The 17,353-nt window shown below is 54.2% G+C and overlaps 1 protein-coding gene across 2 annotated transcripts in view; it reads right to left on the minus strand.

The window, feature by feature from the left end:
* Positions 1-16,404, minus strand: part of NSG2 (neuronal vesicle trafficking associated 2) — a 36,384-nt gene extending 19,980 nt beyond the window's left edge. Inside the window, exons 1-3 of one of the 2 annotated variants that reach the window (XM_080676647.1) lie at positions 16,204-16,404; positions 15,190-15,340; positions 5,433-5,516 (exon numbers count right to left, since the gene is read on the minus strand). In XM_080676647.1, coding sequence (XP_080532773.1) covers positions 5,433-5,516; positions 15,190-15,318 — 213 coding nt within the window. In that variant the 5' untranslated portion in view covers positions 15,319-15,340; positions 16,204-16,404. Of the gene's footprint in view, positions 1-5,432; positions 5,517-15,189; positions 15,341-16,199 lie in introns of both variants that reach the window. The other variant, XM_080676648.1, reaches the window with a different exon arrangement.
* Positions 16,405-17,353: the final 949 nt, after the last annotated feature.

Raw genomic sequence — 17,353 nt, forward strand, 5'->3', positions numbered from 1 at the left:
TCCCCCCGCCACATGCAAATGCTTCCCCCCCAGGTAACGACTCTGCTCCTCACCCAGCAGGCATTGTTTTCAATAACTTACCTAAATGCTCCTCAAAATAAATTTTAAAAAAATAGGAGAGCAATAAAAACCAAGACAGCAGATAATAAAGTAAAATAGCTTATCTCCATTTGCTGCTGTCAGCAAATATTAGAACACTAAGCCGCGGAAGGCAGCCCCTGGCGCTTGGATGAAAAATTAGGAGAAGTGAACAGTAAAGCTAAAAATGGGGTCTCACCTCCCTAGGAGCGGCATGAGGCGGAGACGTTGATGAAAATGCCTCTTGGGCAGGAAGCAAAGCTAGGCCCCGATCCTATCTAATAAAAGAGTAATATGCAAATTGACTGTACCTCCGCTATACCCACAAACCATGCCCAACAGCCAATCAGGAACAAGTATGCAAATTAACCCGACCAAGATGGCTGTGGCCACGGAGAGAGCAGGAGGCTTGGGTTGCCCCCGGCAGTGGAGGAAGCCAAGCTTTCTGCCTGCCCTGCCGGGCCCAAGCCTCCACTCAAGGCTACAAAGTTTCAATTATAGAAGATAAATAAATCCCAGATACCAGGGCCTCTGCTTGGGTCACTTGGGGGCGTGGCCAGGCTGCAAACTACCACAGGCCCCTCACCCATGCCACCCCATGCCCCAAGGGAATGCCCACCCTGATCCGGGACACCCTTCAGGGCAAACCAGCTGGCCCCCACCTGTGCACCAGGCCTTTATCCTATCTAATCAAAGGATAATATGCAAATTGACCATCACTTTAACACACAAGATGGCTGCCCTCATGTGGTCAAAGATGACTGCCCCCATATGGACACAAGATGGCCACCACAAGATGGCCAGCAGGGGAGGGCAGTTGGGAGGGACCAGGCCTGCAAGGGAGGGCAATTGTGGGCAATCAGGCCAGCAGGGGAGGGCAGTTGGGAGGGACCAGGCCTGCAAGGGAGGGCAGTTGGGGGCGATCAAGCCTGCAGGGGAGGGCAGTTAGGGGTGACCAGGCCTGAAGAGGAGGGCAGTTAGGGGTGACCAGACCTGCAGGGGAGGGAAGTTAGGGGCAATCAGGCTGGCAAGGGAGTGGTTAGGGGGTGATCAGGCTGGCAGGCAGAAGCAGTTAGGGGCAATCAGGAAGGCAGGCAGGTGAGCAGTTGGGAGCCAGCAGTCCTGGATTGTGAGAGGGATGTCCGACTGCCCGTTTAGGCCCAATCCTACCTGGATCGGGCCTAAACAGGCAGTTGGACATCCCTCGAGGGGTCCCAGATTGGAGAGGGTGCAGGCTGGGCTGAGAGACAACCCCCCCGTGCTCGAATTTCATGCACCTGGCCTCTAGTTTTAAATAAGATCCTGAGTCCAGGTGGCCCTCTCTGTGCCTGTCAGGGTTCAGGGACTTTCTGTTTGCTCGTCCCCTGTGTGCCCAGTTATTAAACACGGCTTTCGGTGCTGGGCGGCCAAGGACTGGCGAGTCTCTCGGGGTGCAAAGATGAAGAAGACGCCGTCCCAGCCTCAAGTCAGTGGGACACATGGCAGGTCACCCCATGGGGCTACCACTGTAACTGGTGCTAGAATGGAGGTCATAGAGCAGGTGCCGGGACCCCCAGGAGGAAGGACAGACTGCACATGGGCAGCGGGCAAGACTGCACAAGCCGGAGCCCCTGACTTGGGTGCTGAGGGATGAGTAGGGGTTTGCCTGGCGGTGAAGGCGACAAAGGCATTCCTGTAACATCAGCCTCTCCCGCAGCACCAGTCCCTCCCATGGCACCGGCCCCTCCCACAGCACAGGCCCCTCCCACAGCAAGGCCCTCCCACAACATAGGCCCCTCCCACAGCAAGGCCCCTCCCACAGCAAGGCCCCTCCCATGGCACCGCCCTCTCCCACGGCACAGGCCCTCCCACAGCACAGGCCCTCCCACAGTACTGGCCCCTCCCACAGCAAGGCCCCTCCCACAGCAAGGCCCCTCCCATGGCACCGCCCTCTCCCACGGCACAGGCCCTCCCACAGCACAGGCCCCTCCCACAGCACAGGCCCCTCCCATTGCAAAATCAGCTTTAGAAGCACCCAGCTCCCAAGAGTAAGAAAGAAGGAGGGGTTCTTCTGCGGGCCCCCATCTCCTCAAACAAGCCTTCGCAATGACTACAAGAGCCTTCTAGGTTTTAGAAAAGACAACAATTCCAGGCGACTCTTTCAGCCAGTCTTCCTCAGCCCGTGTCTCCCTGCCTTGCTCTCTCCTCTCATTCTCTCCCGGCATAATTGCTGGAGCTGCTCTCTCAGGGCAATTTTGAAGTGCAGTCATAGGTGTTCCACCTGTGCGCAGGTACTGAGATGAGGGACAGATGCGTCTTTGCCGCCCCCATGGTTACCTCTGCCTGAGCAATATGCTGGAGGGTGGCCCACCGGTGTACCAGTGTCCTGTTCACTGAGACAAGGACTGCCTGACTTCCAGCCCAGGGTCTCCAGCCCAGTCTGCATCTGAGCTCCAGACCAGTTACATGCAAGGGCGGTTCGACTACCACCCCCTTTTCTATCCCCCCAGGCACCTCACACTCAGTGTGTCTCCCCCAGCCTCCCACTTCAGTGGCCGGCATCCCCCAGTCAGGCAAGCCAAACACCGAGGAGGCCCCGTCTCTCCGCCTCCCACCAGGACAAACCTGTCAGGTCCACCTCCATCACAGCCCACCAGGCCCCGAGGCCCGCTGCAGCCGACAGCTCAGACCTCACCCTCTGGTCGTCGCCACCCAGCGTCCTCCTTAATCCCCCGCACCTACCCTCCCAGCAGAGGCCCCTCCGCAGCCCCAGGGCACCCTCCTTGGGAAAGCAAACTGCTTCATGAGGGCTCACAGCTTCCCGTAAGCAAGGGGCACTTTGTTCCAAGTGGCAGGGCCCTCCGCCCACACGACAGGGCTGTCCCCAAACCCCCGCTCTTCCTTCCTGCCCCCCACGACTGACTGAGTCAGGCTACGTGGATGGCTTCGGTGGCCCCGACAAACCCAGCCACTCCTTTTCTCTCCGTTGATAAAATGGCCACATCATCAAAAGCGGCCAAAAGAGAAAACCAAACCAGGGTCTCTCCCCGCACCCCCACTACTACACAGCCGCAGGGGCAACCTGACTCCTTTCTCTCTGTCCTCTCCTCCACCCGCTGCTGTTTTTCAGAGCTCCCTCCAGGGAATACACACTGTGACCTCTGCTTTCTCCACACGATCTTCTCTGTGAAGTATTCGTGTGAATTGTTACGTCTTCATAACCACCATTTCAAATGACTGCTAAATGAGAAATCGTTTTAGGTAATAGAGTGGTGAGGGCCTGGGGGGGGACGGGGAGGGGGAGTGGACGTTAATGGGGGGGAATGGAGGATCTGTGTGATACTTTCAACAATAAAGATTTTTTTAAAAAGAGCTTGTAACGCTACTTGGTAAAAAGAGCAAATTTTAAAAAGCACTCTAATTTTTATTATTATTGAAATAGCATGTGCTCATATGAAATGTGGAAAGCACAGGGAAATAATAAGATAAGGAAAATGCCTCATAAGCCTATAATTCATCGTAAACTACTCTAAAAAAGTGATTCTTAGGAAATGGTTAAAATAGTCCATTCTGTGAGTGTGGTCCTATATACAGAATCAAGAGAGAGCTCTTGGTGATCTGGCTGTTCCAGCACAGTCTTCCATGTGACTCGGGGCATGTCTCTGAAGCCCTCTGCCGCCAGGGGACAGGTCGGCTTTCCTTCCAGGCCTGGTGCCTGTGTAGGACACGCCAGTGCCCCCTCCCCACACAGCTGCCTGCTGGTTCTAGCCCGCACCTGCAGGTGGATCAGGCCAAGTCCGCATCTCCTGGGCCCACGCTGTGTGCCAGGCACTGAAGCTACAGCCGAAAATAACAGCCACCCCTGCTCTCCAGAGGGGTCAGCATCGGGCAGTGCCCCTTTGGGGAGATGCCACACGCCCTCCGGCTCGCACACCTGCTGCAAGAGCACGGATTTGGTCCACGGACAGACCACTGTGTTATCCATGTGCACCCACAGGTCCCAGACACCTGCCCAGCGCTGTTGGCCTTCTATTATTGTTTGCCTTATTATTATTGAAATAGTATGTGCTCATATGAAATGTGGAAAGCACAGGGAAATAATAAGATAAGGAAAATGCCTCATAAGCCTATAATTCATTGTAAACTACTCTAAAAAAAGTGATTCTTAGGAAATGGTTAAAATAGTCCATTTAGTGTCCCAGTCCCCGTGGACACTAAACAGTTACTATTAGCTGTGCGCTTGCCACGCACGGAGCCAAGTGCTTTGCGTGTATTCTGCGTCATCCTCACGGCAGTCCTATTACTCCGTTTGGTAACTGAGGCTATGCCCTGCTTGTGGCCACGTGGCTCAAACCCAGCCAGACTGCTCCACCGTCCGCCCGCAGGCCCCCCGTCCTGCTGCTTCCGTGGCTGACTTTGCCTCCTCGTTATCGTTAGGTCTTCCCACGTCTCTCTGTCCACTTACCATCCTTGTCTGAGCCACTGTTGATTTTTACTTGGACCGCTGCAGTCGCCTAATAGTCTCCCCATGGTCCTTTGTGCCCACTACAGCCCATCGGCCACGTAAAAGTCAGTGCTTTGGTCAAAACCCAAATGCAATCATTCTCCCCTTTTTAAAGACTTTCAGAGGCTTCTAGCATAAAACCCAGACTCTCCATACGTGAACGAGACCTGGGATTGTCGGCCCTCTGCCCACCTCCCCTGCCTCATCTCTACCTGCTCCCGATGCCCCTCCTAGGCCTCACTGCCCTTTCTGACTCCGTGTTGGGGCCAGACTCCCTCCAGCCTCAGGGCCTTTGCACAAGCTGAGCTGCGCTCTCCTCGGCCACTGAAGTCCAGAAGGCTTCCCGGGGGCTCCTCCCACGCTCACAGAGCAGGCTTCTCGGCTCCTCCACGCAACTCGTCCCCGTGACACAGGTGGGTCACTTTTCCTCGTGACCCCTCCCCCAGGAAACAGAAAGGCACCCAGTTGCTTTCCCACCGAGAAGTCGGCTTTTCTTTCCCTTTGATCTTACTGGATTTTGTTGCAACCGTCTACTGAGTAAAATCTGAGTTTCCTCATACATTTCCTGGAGATTGCGACGGGCAGGCAGGGAGATGGGGGCAGGAGGGAAAAGAAGAAAGGAGATACAGTTATCAATTATCACATTAGCCAAACATTCCGGAGCAGAAGAGAGCGTGAGTCATCCTCAAGAGGCAGCGCTTCTGTCATTTGATTAGACTCAGTGACCCAGACAGTGTGGCCCCAAGAAATGGTCCAGAAATAGCCCGTGTCGTTTCCTCTCTCCTGTAGGACCTGCTGCACTCGCGCGGGCTCCGAGCCGGCTGGAGCCGGCCTTACCTTTCTCTTTCTCTTACACCTTCAAGACACTGACCGTAAACTCGGCGATCTTCGGCACCCGGAACTTCCCTTGGTTCTTCTGTTCGGGCTGATACTCCGTTCTTGTCTTCACGATCACCTGGAATGTGCAAGCAGAGTTAGGACGCGTGGAGACTGCCAACACACCACACCTCTCCCTTTCTCTCTTCACCAGGATTAGGGCACCGTGCGTACGAGCAGCAGAGAGCCTCCCTTTCGCGCACACACAAGGAAACCGGAAATTCAAACTACCCATCACACTTCGCCGTCCCAACAGAGACCGCCATGGCCAACAATTTGGGCCACACCTTTCCAGATGTTTTATATGCACGTAGATGCAGGGTCATGCGTACTTGCTATTTATGCAAATACACAGGTCCTTTTTATGACGGCCTGTACTCTATGAATTACAACCTGCTGTTATCACACAACACTAGGCTAACGTTTTCCCACGGAGACAAATATGTATTTTGCCTTTTGATGTCGCATAATAGTCAGTGTATGCACAGAATCTATCGGGGAACGTTTAGATTGCACCCCCAGTGTGGGTTATACAAACAAGCTGTGATGAACATCCTGGAGCTAAACCCTGGCACATACATTAATTCTGAATTGATTTAGGGCAGTGGTCGGCAAACTGAGGCTCGCGAGCCACATGCAGCTCTTTGGTCCCTTGAGTTTTTAGCAAAGGCCAGCTTAGGAGTACCCTAATTAAGTTAATAACAATGTACCTACCTATATAGTTTAAGTTTAAAAAATGTGGCTCTCAAAAGGAATTTCAATCGTTGTACTGTTGATATTTGGCTCTGTTGACTAAGGAGTTTGCCGACCACTGATTTAGGGACTTCCACAAACAAAAACATAAAGGTCTATTAGATCTACTAGTATGTTATTTTTTTAAAGTCTGAATATGTTGCAGAGGTGGTTAATATCTTATCAAGATATGCTGCCAACCTGCCTAGACATGTACGGAAGGAACGCTGTCCCACCGTGCAGGCAGAGTGGAGGGAGAAAGAAGCCTGACAGATAACCCGTGACTGTGGCCGGGTGCCACAGCGCTACAGGGAGCGCAAAAGCTGCTGGGCCTCAGGGCCTCACCTCTGAAATACGGACAATAACCATACTATAACCCTATTTAACCAGTCAGGGTGCCCTGTGGGCCAGAGCCTTGGCAGTTCATGGCAGGCAGCATTCTAAGATGGCCCTCCAGGTTCCCACCCCCACCCCCTGCCCCCACCCAGTGTGCATGTACCGTGTAATATCTTCCCTCGAAAGTGTGGGTGGGCCTGTGTAGGTGACAGTCACTCCTCAATGATGTTATGACATATACAACTCTGCCACAGAGACTGGCCTGGAAGGAGGAAGCTGGCATGTTGGGTGGGACAGGCAGCTAGTACCGAGGGCAGCCGCTAGACCAGGGGTGGGCAAACTTTTTGACTCGAGGGCCACAATGGGTTCTTAAACTGGACTGGAGAGCCAGAACAAAAGCATGGATGGAGTGTTTGTGTGAACTAATATAAATTCAAAGTAAAGGAGCGGACGGGAGAGCAAGAGAACCCTCCGCTCTTTCGGCTCCGCGGGCCGGATAGAACAGCCGAACGGGCCGGATCCGGCCCGCGGGCCGTAGTTTGCCCACGGCTGCTCTAGAAGTTGAAGGTGAGCTCAGCCAACAAGGGGTCACTCAAGATCATGGGAACTTCAGTCCTACAACCACAAGTATCTGAATTCTGCCAACAACCTGAACAGGCTTGGAGAGGCCTCGGGTGCCAGGCGAGAATGCAGCCCAGCGGACACCTTGGCTTTAGACCGGCGAGACCCTGAGCAGAGAACCCAGCGTCGGTGCCTGGACTTCTGACCTACAAAAACTGTGAGATGATACATTTGTGTTGTTCCAGGCCACGTAATTTTGGTGTTTTGTTACACAGCAATAGAAAACGAACACAGCTTCCCACATCGGCAAGTCCATCTCAGTGATCGCTGGCTGGATCCCTTCCTTCCTAGATCCTTAGCCAGCAGACTGGCCACGTGCCTGCACATCACACAGCAGATGTTACTAAGCATCTGTTTCCTAGACCTTCCCTCCTCCTCTCTACCTTTATAAACATCTATCCCAAAGCTTCTCCTCAAGCTCAAAACCGTTTTCATTGTTCCATCTACACTTTAAAGACCCTATGCTTAGCCGGCATGTTGAAACAGGAGACAGAACTAAAAACATACTACTATTGGAATGAGACAATGAATAATCACTACAGGCAACATCATTCTAATTGTCATAATAAACATGTTGTGGTTGCTTCTCCAGCACCCATTTCTATCTTCAATCAAAAGCTCCTCCCAGCCCAGCTGGTGTGGCTCAGTGGTTGAGTGTTGACCTATGAACCAAGAAGTCACTGATTCAATTCCCAGTCAGGGCACATTCCCCGGGTTGCAGGCTCAATCCCCAGTCGGGGGCGTGCAGGAGGCAGCCGATCGATGTCTCTCCCTCTCTCCCCTTAGTGCTCACACTCCCATCCCTTCCAGTCCGCCTGCACCCTCATAGCTCTCACTGCACAGCGCCACAGGGACCTCACCCAGCACTCAGATGACCCACCGGACATCTGCCCTTGGATCGGCTCAATGCACCACGTCCCTGGCAAAGCCCTTGGGTTCCCTGTCCCACCTGCCCCTCGACATTTTCTCACCCATGTCATCCCCAGCTCAGGAAGTAGCAGCATTATCCACACCATCATGCATGTCAAATCATATCCAGGAATCTCCCATGACCCTTCCCTTCCCTTCATCCCAAATCCATTCCATCGCCAGCTCCTGCTTCCTCGGGGATGTCTCCCGCGTTGACCCATTTATGCAGTTACACCTCTGCCACCTTGTCCAGAGCATCATCATCCCTCCAGGAACGTTGGCTCTGCCAGCTTCCTTGTTTCCTTCCTGCCCCCCGCCCCCAAACCCAGGGAAATGAGCTCTCAACGCCGAGTGGGCAGCACACACTCAGAGACCGGAGGCTGGCGCCTGGAAAACTACAAGCAGGTGGTTCTGAGTGGCCAGAGCACCGGGCAGGCCATGTGAGGGCAGCAGAGCTCTGGATGGCGGGCCAAGCACCCTGGAGGGCAGTGAGGAGCTGAGGGGTACAGAGCAGGGAAGGGCGTTAGAGGTGCATCGCAGGGAGAGGAGTGAACGCTGGAGAGATGGGGAAAGCAGGAAAGTCCAGCACAATAGTTCCTGGGACCCACCGGCTCTGAGGCGTGGCCCGGAGCTCGCTGCTCTGTTCTCAGGGAGCGGAGCCAGAAAGCCCCTTCTGTTGAAGAGACACAGTAACACCTCCTTTTTTTAGTGCCAAGGGAAAGCACTGAAATGCTAGCCAATCGTTATTAATTGGACCTTGGAGAAATCAGCTTGCATAAGCAGAGAAAGAGGAGAGGAAATGAAATGTGCAAAGAAAGGCTCTCTTCTCAGCAGTTGGGAGAAAAAGGAGCAAAAGAGCCCCAAGCTCCTGAACAATAACAGAAATGGGGCAGAAGTGAAGGGCGCAGAAAAAATTCTCTCCCCTCGCCTTATGACCCCAAGGGGTGGCTTTAGAGATACTGGGGGGAAATGAACCTCCAGATTTTTCAAATATCATTGTGGATTTGGGCAAAGAAATAAATGTGTTTTCTTCTCAGATTCTGTATCCGTCCCATTGTCCCGTGGGCGGCGGGTACAGAGAACATCATTTACCATCATTGTGAAGGGACGGCATTGCGAAAATGGGATAAATTATTCATCCCGAAAGGACCCCTCATCTGGATAGACCCCCTCCGCTGGCCTGGCCAGATAATACATGGCGGTTCAGATGGCGCAAAGTACAGATCATAAAAATTTAAAATACTACTTCCCGGGATTATCAATAATGAAGAGGCTCCCGCATGGCGAGGCCCCGGGATTGGCAGGAACAATAAATAAAAGTGCAGAAGTGCTGACAAGGAGCAAGACTGTATTTTTATGAGCTGGACTTGCACAGCCAGAAATAGACGCGAGTGGCACCTTCGGCCCACCGCCGTAGCAGGGAGGGATTTTAGAGCAGGGCAGACAACGGCCGGCGGCTGGGCACCTACTGTGTGCCAGGCACTGTGCGGGGGGGGGGGGGGGGGGCGGCTTATTCTCCTCACTCACCCTGCAACATTTTCTCTGACCCTCGCGTCTCTCCTTTAAAATCATTATTATTGCCCTAGCCGGTGTGGCTCAGTGGATAGAGCATCGGCCTGCGGACCAAAGAGTCCCGGGTTCGATTCCGGTCAAGGGCACGTACCTCGGTTGCAGGCTCCTTCCCGGCCTGGGCTCTGGTCAGGGCTCATGCAGGAGGCAACCAATCAATGTGTTTCTCTCACATCGATGTTTCTCTCTGCCTTTCCCTCTCTTCCACTCTCCCTAAAAATCAATGGGCAAATATCCTGGGGTGAGGATTAAATAAATAAATAAATAAGTAATATGGTTATTATTCCCATTTTTCACGAGGAATTCAACCTCAGAGCGTCCAGTCGCCCGCCTCTGATGGAAGGTCTGCTCTTCGGGTCAGGAGCTTATGCTGCCCTTTCCTGCAGGTTTTTAAAAGGGGCCGCCCCCTCTGTGCCTGTCACGGCGCCAGATGCTCTACTCCTCTATGACTTTTGAAACTTATAAATGATAAGAATAAAACACACACTGTAATTCCATGCAGGGGCCCTCCATACCATACTCCACGAAGTCGTTTTAACCGAGCTTTAGCCCAAGCAAACCTGCCTCATTTCCGAGCTGATTTAACCCGTTCCCTCTTTGGAACGTTCCAGTTGTTCCCAATGTTTACAATACCTATAGGCCTTTGCAAACTGGCAACACGACGCCCATAGGGTCACTGCCTGCCAGTGGGAAGCGTATCGTGTTCTAAACAATGTCAAACAGCCCCCGAAAGCAGGGCACCGGTTATGTAACCAACAAGAGCGTCTGGGACCTGCTTCCGCCAGCGGTCGTTTTTGCCATCTGATAGGTAGAAAGTTACGTTTTGTTTAAAATTATGTTTTTAAATTATAAGCGTTTTTAAAGATGCTTAGTGGCCACTTTATATCTGTGTGATGGAATTGTCCAGTCAGAGCCTTTCCCCCATTCATGGTGGTTCACAGTCCATCTCTTCAGGGTCTTGGAAGAGCAGCAGGGGGGCCCTGTGAGCTGGAAGCGGCAGAGATGGGCATTTCTGCTGCCCCCCGGCGGGGGGGGGGGGGGGCGGGGGGGGAGGGGGCTGATGGTTCTCTGATCCTGTGTCTCAGGCAGAGAAAAGCACCCTCTGGGGAAGCCACAGGAGACCCAGGAAAGGACGCAGGACTCAGCAACAAGAGTGGTCTCTCCTTTGCACCCCCTTCCGGGTCCACATGTCCCGCCCCTGAACCCTGACCCTTGAAACCCCACCCCTCTCGGCCGGTGTCACTCTTACAGCTGGCTGCCAAGCTGTCCACTGGGAGCCACGCTCTCGGCCCAGGGAGGGGGAACGGCACCCATGAGCACCACCGAGGACACTCCCCAGGCCTTTCCACGCCTCTCCTCGCAGCAACCCCGCTGCGGAGGTGTTTGCTCACTTTCCAGCTGGGAAAACCCAAGCCCAGAGATGCTAAGCCACTTGCCTAAAGCCACACAGCAAGAGGGTGGCTTAGCTGGGGTTTGGACCCAGGTCCTAGGACCGCAGAGCGCACGTGGTCTGCCATGCACAAGGCCGAGTGTGCCAGGCGTCAGTAATTGATCTCGAAACGTCTGCACTGCTTTCCCCCGCGAGCAGGTGAGCCAGGATGTGCACAGACTTGGAAGTCGGTGGGAAGGAGAGCGCTTGCCCAGAGCCTGGCGGCCAGCTTGCCAAGAGCACGGCTCATCTGGGCCTTTGCCAGGGCGGCTGGGCCTGCCTGGCCTGCTTCCCGCCGCCCTGCGCCTCCCGCTCCCAGCACACCTGTGTGCAGACTGGCCGCCCTGGCTCCCTGTGGTGCGTCACCGCTGAGTCTGTTTCTGCATCTGTGAAATGAGGGAAATGGTAGTGACCTCAAAGAGGGTTTGTGGGGACATCTGGGTTACTGTGGTCCTTTAGACAAACCAAAGGCAGGTCCTGAAATGGATGTTCCAGCTCTCGGGTGCCCAGGGCCTGGAGAAAGCCACCCGACCGCTCAGATTCCCGCCTAGTCCCTCGCCCGCCCACCGGAGCAATCATGCTCAGCGTTAAGCCCAAAGCACAGGGGCCTCATTCAGCCAGGCCTTCCCACTGCCGCTGCGGGCCAGGACTGGGGCTACAGAGGTCAGGGACAGCCAGGCCCTCGGGCTCAGTGGCCAAGTCTCTGTGCCAACCCAGGACCAAGTCTGCATAAACCCACCCACCTCCCCATTCCACTGCCACCGCCAGTGCCCACCACCACCTTCCCCGCATGCACAGGGCAGCAGTCTCCGGCTGACCTCTGCCTTCCCTCCTTCCTCCCTCCCGCCCCCCCCCCCCCCGGCCCCGGCCTACCCTCCCCCCTCCCTCCCCCACCCCCGGTCCTGGTCCTGCAGGACACCCAGCGCCTTCTTTCTGGGCAGCGGGTCTGGTGCCTCCAGGAGGGCGGGTGGGAGGAGAGAGGGAGACAGACCAGAAGACCAAGCTGAGTCCCGGCCCCTGTGGCCCGCAGCAGCCAGGACAAGCTTCCTAAGTCAGAAGTCCGAGCCTGCTCCTCTCCCGCCTTAACCCCTTCAGAAGTTCCTCCCGGCCCCGCAGGAACCAGTGCCCACCTCACCTCCAAAAAGAAAACTGCTGGAACACGGGGTCCACTAGACTTCTTCCGGACCCCGTTCTAGCTTCACACACGCCTCCCCGCCTAGAACCTCGCCACAGAGCTGACACTGTCAGGACTCCTCTGCCTTCCCTGAGCCCTGGGAGGGCGGGTCCCAATGTCACCCCCACTTTACACACGGGGAGGCCGGGCACTTTAGGAAACCTGCTCATCTCAGCCCAGGCCGGCTAGTAAAAGGGGGAGCAGCCTGTGCTGACCAGGAAGCATTTGGGGGACCCTTCTGGCTTCCGGAGTGCCATTCGCTTTTAAGACAGGTGCCCTGATGTCAGGGAAAGAGCTTGCTTGTTCCTCTAAAGACGATGAGCTCTGAATCCGAGCCCAGAAAACGGTGAAGTCCATTCCCAGGCAGGGGAGAGCAGCAGAGGCCTGCGAGGGGAGAAGCACTCTCACCGGCCACACTGTGGGTCGGCTGCTGAGCTCACGCTCCAGCCCACGTCTGCGGGCGCCCAGGCCAGCCGGCTCCTGGTTCCCGCCAAGGTGGAAGCTTTTAGAACAACATTGCCTGGGTTCTAGGTTCTCCAGACATTGCCAGGATGCTTACCAACTGTGTGCGTTAGGAAGTTACTTTACCGCTCGGTGCCTGAGCTCCTTCATCTTTAAAACCAGGTTAAAGTAGCAACTTCCTTGTGGGGTCCTATTAACTATGAAAAAGGTGAAAGAAAATTGTGTGTGTGTGTACGTTTGGCTCAGACAGCATCCAGCATTTAGGAAGCACTTGACAATGGTCATTACGATTCTCTTATGGTTTTATACCCAGCACTTTACATATGAGGCCACTTCTAATTGTGTTCTGACCATTGAGAGGTAGGTGTGATCGTCCCCGTTTCACGGAGGAGGAGACTGAGGCCGCCTCAGGAAGACTTCGTCATGGACGCCAGGAGTCTGTGATGTGCCCATGGGGAGGTGTTCCTTTAGGGACCTGATCTCTCGGGATGCACTGGCTTCCCTTCCCGTGCAGGCCCACAATGCAGTTCTCCAGGCTTTGGGCAGAGTTTTGGTCCATCGGACTGGGTGTTTAGTGTTGAGTGGGCCTGTCTCCTCCCTCAAGGAGAGAAGCAAGCCCTTGGAGGCAGGAGGAGGGGGTGGGGTGAGGTAGAAAAGGGGGACAGAGGCCACATCACTCTGTGGATGACTTGCTGTGTGTAGGGGTGGGGGCAGGGGGTGACCACACCACAGTCCCTTCTCCTTGCATACCTCTCGGGACGTGCAGATCTCTGAGGCTGTAGCTGTGGGCTGCAGGGTAAAGGTTTTTCCTGAAGCCTCACAAAACCTCAAGAGAATATCTCCCCTTCTCCCCAACTGTAATTATGCCTGGGCTCAAAGTCCAGCATCGCCACATACTGCTTCTCTGAGCCCGATCACTAACCCGACTTCCCTGATCTTCACCTTCCACCTGTAAAGGTGAGTGCGTAACCCTGGCTCCCTGGGTGGTGTGCCTCCAGCACAGTGGGTCTCCACTTTGGCTGCACACAGAAGTCGCCTGGGAAGATTTAGTGAACTCTGATGCCCGGGTCTAACCTCCAGAGCTTCTCGGTCAGTTGTTCTGGGGCGTGGCCTGGGTTCCAGGATGTGCAAACGCTCCCAGGGGACCCTAACGTGCAGTCAAACACTGGGAGCCTGCTCTCCCGTGCCAGACCCGTCAACACTGTCCCCGCACCACGTCGGTGTGAACTGCGTTTGTAAAGACCTTGTCCACTTCTCCGTTTGGCTCAAGGCCTCTTTATCTCCGCACCCCCACGCACACTGCCAGGCTGACAACCTCCGCACTTTCCGAACGGATGACTCACGCCCCCGCCGCGCGCCAGGCCTGTATCTAGCTCTGCCCCTCTTCTGTTCACGGGAGAGAGCCCATTGGTTAAGACACACAATGCCCTCCCGGAGACGCCAGTGAGACAATCAAACAGGCGGAATGATCCATTGTTCGCTCTTCAGCCAGGGAACTCCACAATTTGCCTCCAAATCCATCTCGTCCAGGGTGCAAACGCTCTCCTGATCAAACCCAGGTGCTCTTGGATGGCTCTTAACAGTAATGCTTCTCCCACCTGTGCCCATGGTATAACCCCACCCCCGCCACACACACACACACACACACACACACTCACTCACACACACACACACACACACACACACTCTCACACACACACACACTCACACACACACACACACACTCACCTGTGTATAAATGCCCACCTCCATCCCTCATGGACTACACCCATGTCGGGGGATGTGCCCTCACAGGCACTCATTTCCAGCCACGCCTCCCCCAAAGACTCTACACCAGGCATGCTATTTCCCAGAGCCCTCCATGCTCTGCACATGCGTGCCCCTAGCCTTAAATGCCTTTCCCTCCCACGGTCTACCTGGAAGGTTTGTACTCACCTTTAACAGCCAAATTCAAATGTCCTCTACAGCTTACCCCACCTGTCACCCCCCCACACACACCCACACACACACACCCCAGGACTGCGTTGTCTCCACCTGAGCTCTCGCAGTCTGCAATGCTTGGCAAGAGCCTTTACCACGATGCACGCATTGTTATCCTGGGTAGGGATTTTGTAAGCTGTCTTTTTATAACCAGCTTCCAGCACAGGGACAGGGCCTTCACAGGTGCTAACTAAATGCTGGTTTGGACAGCATCCGATTCTCTGTCCTCAAATCTACAGCAGTCAGTTTCTGAAACATCTCCCCAAAATAATCTCTGTCACCATTTAGAAGCTGATTATTAGTGTTCATCTGCCAGCACAAACCCTTAAAAAGGAAGACATGTAACCAAACACATGAAGGCACACTTACCACAGATCTGAAGTCACACAGGTGACGTCATGCCTTTGGGAGGAATGACTATATTTGACAAGAAAGGGACCGTGTTTGGCTGACGCAGAAGGAAAGGGCCTGGGATGGGATGTTTTGTTGCTTTATTTCCTGAGGCGGGAGGAGGGGTTGGCGGAGAAGGGAAGGCCCTACCTTTTCCGGAGCCGGCAGCTGCAGGTGATTCACCTCCAGGGGGGTGATGAGAGGGACGGTCTGGAAGCCGTCCTCCACCGAGGGCGGCTTGGCACCCTTCTCGCCCGGGGTACCGTTCAGCTTCACCATCCTGGTGCCTTTCTTCCCAGACCTGGGTGAGCAGTGGGATTGTGGTTACGGTGAGCGCCGAGGCGGGGAGAGCAAAGAGCGCTGTCCTCAGCAGCCCACCCGGGCGGCTTCCAATGGAGAGAGCAGGCATTGATCTCCCACTAGATTTCCTTACACGATTCCCATTACCCAGTACAACTTCTTTAATCATCAAAATACGCCATCTGCCCACAGGGCTCGACAGCCCTCAAATTTGCGACCATCCCAGGTGCACACACACAAAATATAGACAAGCTTAAAAGTATATCCAAGACACCGGCGCTAAGGTAGGCGCAGGATCTAGGGAGAAGCTTATTCTTAGCGCACAATTAAATCCTATTATTCGGGGTCGCCCTGCAGCGTGAAATGTTTCTCCTTAGCACCCTGGCTGCTATTTTATTCTATTGGCTTTTCTTCAGCAATCTCCCTATGGCACCACAAATATCTTCACTGTCTCTATGGGGAGTGTACCCTTTTATGTAATATGTGTCTTGTACAGAAGATACAGTTTCCTAAAACAAAACAAAAAAGGAACCGGTTTGAACCTGACCCTGTTATTCAGCCACGGGTGCCTCCATTTCCTCAATAGCAAAGGGCCAATTTTTATTTCATTTTTTGCTTCCATGGAAAGTTAGCCAGCCCGGTATTGCAAGGTTGCCAACTAGATAAACACATCGCATGTATCCCTCTCCAGCTCTTCTGGAAGACGAATGGAGCTCCCCCCCCACCCCCAGAAGCCCCGTGCAACCGAATGTATGTCAATCCCGCGGATGGAACATTCTGAGACAAAATAGGGTTGTTGCGGGGGTGAAAGGGATGGTGGAGGGTGTTGGGGAGTGGTTAGAGCAAAAACAAATGCCTACTCACTGTGCTGCACTCCTGGGGGTCAGAGCAGATTCAAGCCAATTTGGAGAGCAGGAGGACGGCCAAGAGTCCTCCCTCCTCGGCCGGGCTCGTGGTGCTGAAAGGACAGCGCCTTGCGCGTGTCTGGATCCGGCAGCTTCTGAGAGCAGGCGCCGCCAGCGAGCGAGCGGGGATGAGCTCCTGGCAGCCGCCTGCCTGCGCGCTCGCTCGCCCCCTCCCACCGGGGACCGGGCTCCCACACCATCTGTCATCTGGCACCACCTGCTGTTTCTCATGCATGGCCACAACCAGCGCGGGACAAAATGGTTTCGAGCAAGTGGAAGGGATTCTGGTCACACACGCACATAAAATGTAACACATCCTATAACAAGCCATCCCCACGCCTTAGGAAAACTGGAAAAGCACATTTATTGGGGAAAGGCGCCGCCTCTCAAGATCTCCCAGAACAATGCTGTGAAGCACAGAGGGGCTCGGCCCGGCCCGGCTCGCTCTGCCGGTGGGAAGAGAGAAGGGGGTAGTATTTATTACCTCCCGTGCTGAGCGCGGGCAGCGGTCCAGGCTCTTTCGGACCCCTTCCCTCATTTGCACAATGTAGTCCTGTAGGAGGGGGTTGGCGGGAGGTGTGAAGGCGAGAACGTGGGAAAAGCATTTAGCTCGGAGCAAGCAGTGCACAAACAAACTGCTGCCCTCACGATGCACACGGGCCACATAAGGTCACGAAACACCAGGAACTGGGATTTGAGCCCTGATCCGATGCCACACGTTGAAGTGGACACAGGCATTTCTTGGAAGAAAGGAAGGGAGCATTTCTCAAAGTGGAAAGGAGTGCTGAGCAGTCCCAACAACAGATACCTGTACACCACAACGCTGTGCCCGAAGCACAAAGTTCACGGCTTTACTCTTGACCTAATAATATGCCCTTAAGGCAGTGTATGGGCCAGACTGGATGAAAGAAACAAAGACATGCTTGTTCTTCTGAGCCCCATCTGATAATTCTAGGAGGCTTTCACCACCAATTACTTAAAAGAATATTTTTAAATCTGTGTTTTTAGCATAAAACCAGATGCATTGTTTTCACTTAAAATTTTTAATTGCTATTTATTGTTTCTATGAATTTGTAGCCACTTCCCTGAATAATTTTGAGTGTAGTGTG

This window comes from Plecotus auritus (genome assembly GCF_963455305.1).
Source record: "Plecotus auritus genome assembly, chromosome: 6".
Classification (NCBI taxonomy): domain Eukaryota; kingdom Metazoa; phylum Chordata; class Mammalia; order Chiroptera; family Vespertilionidae; genus Plecotus; species Plecotus auritus.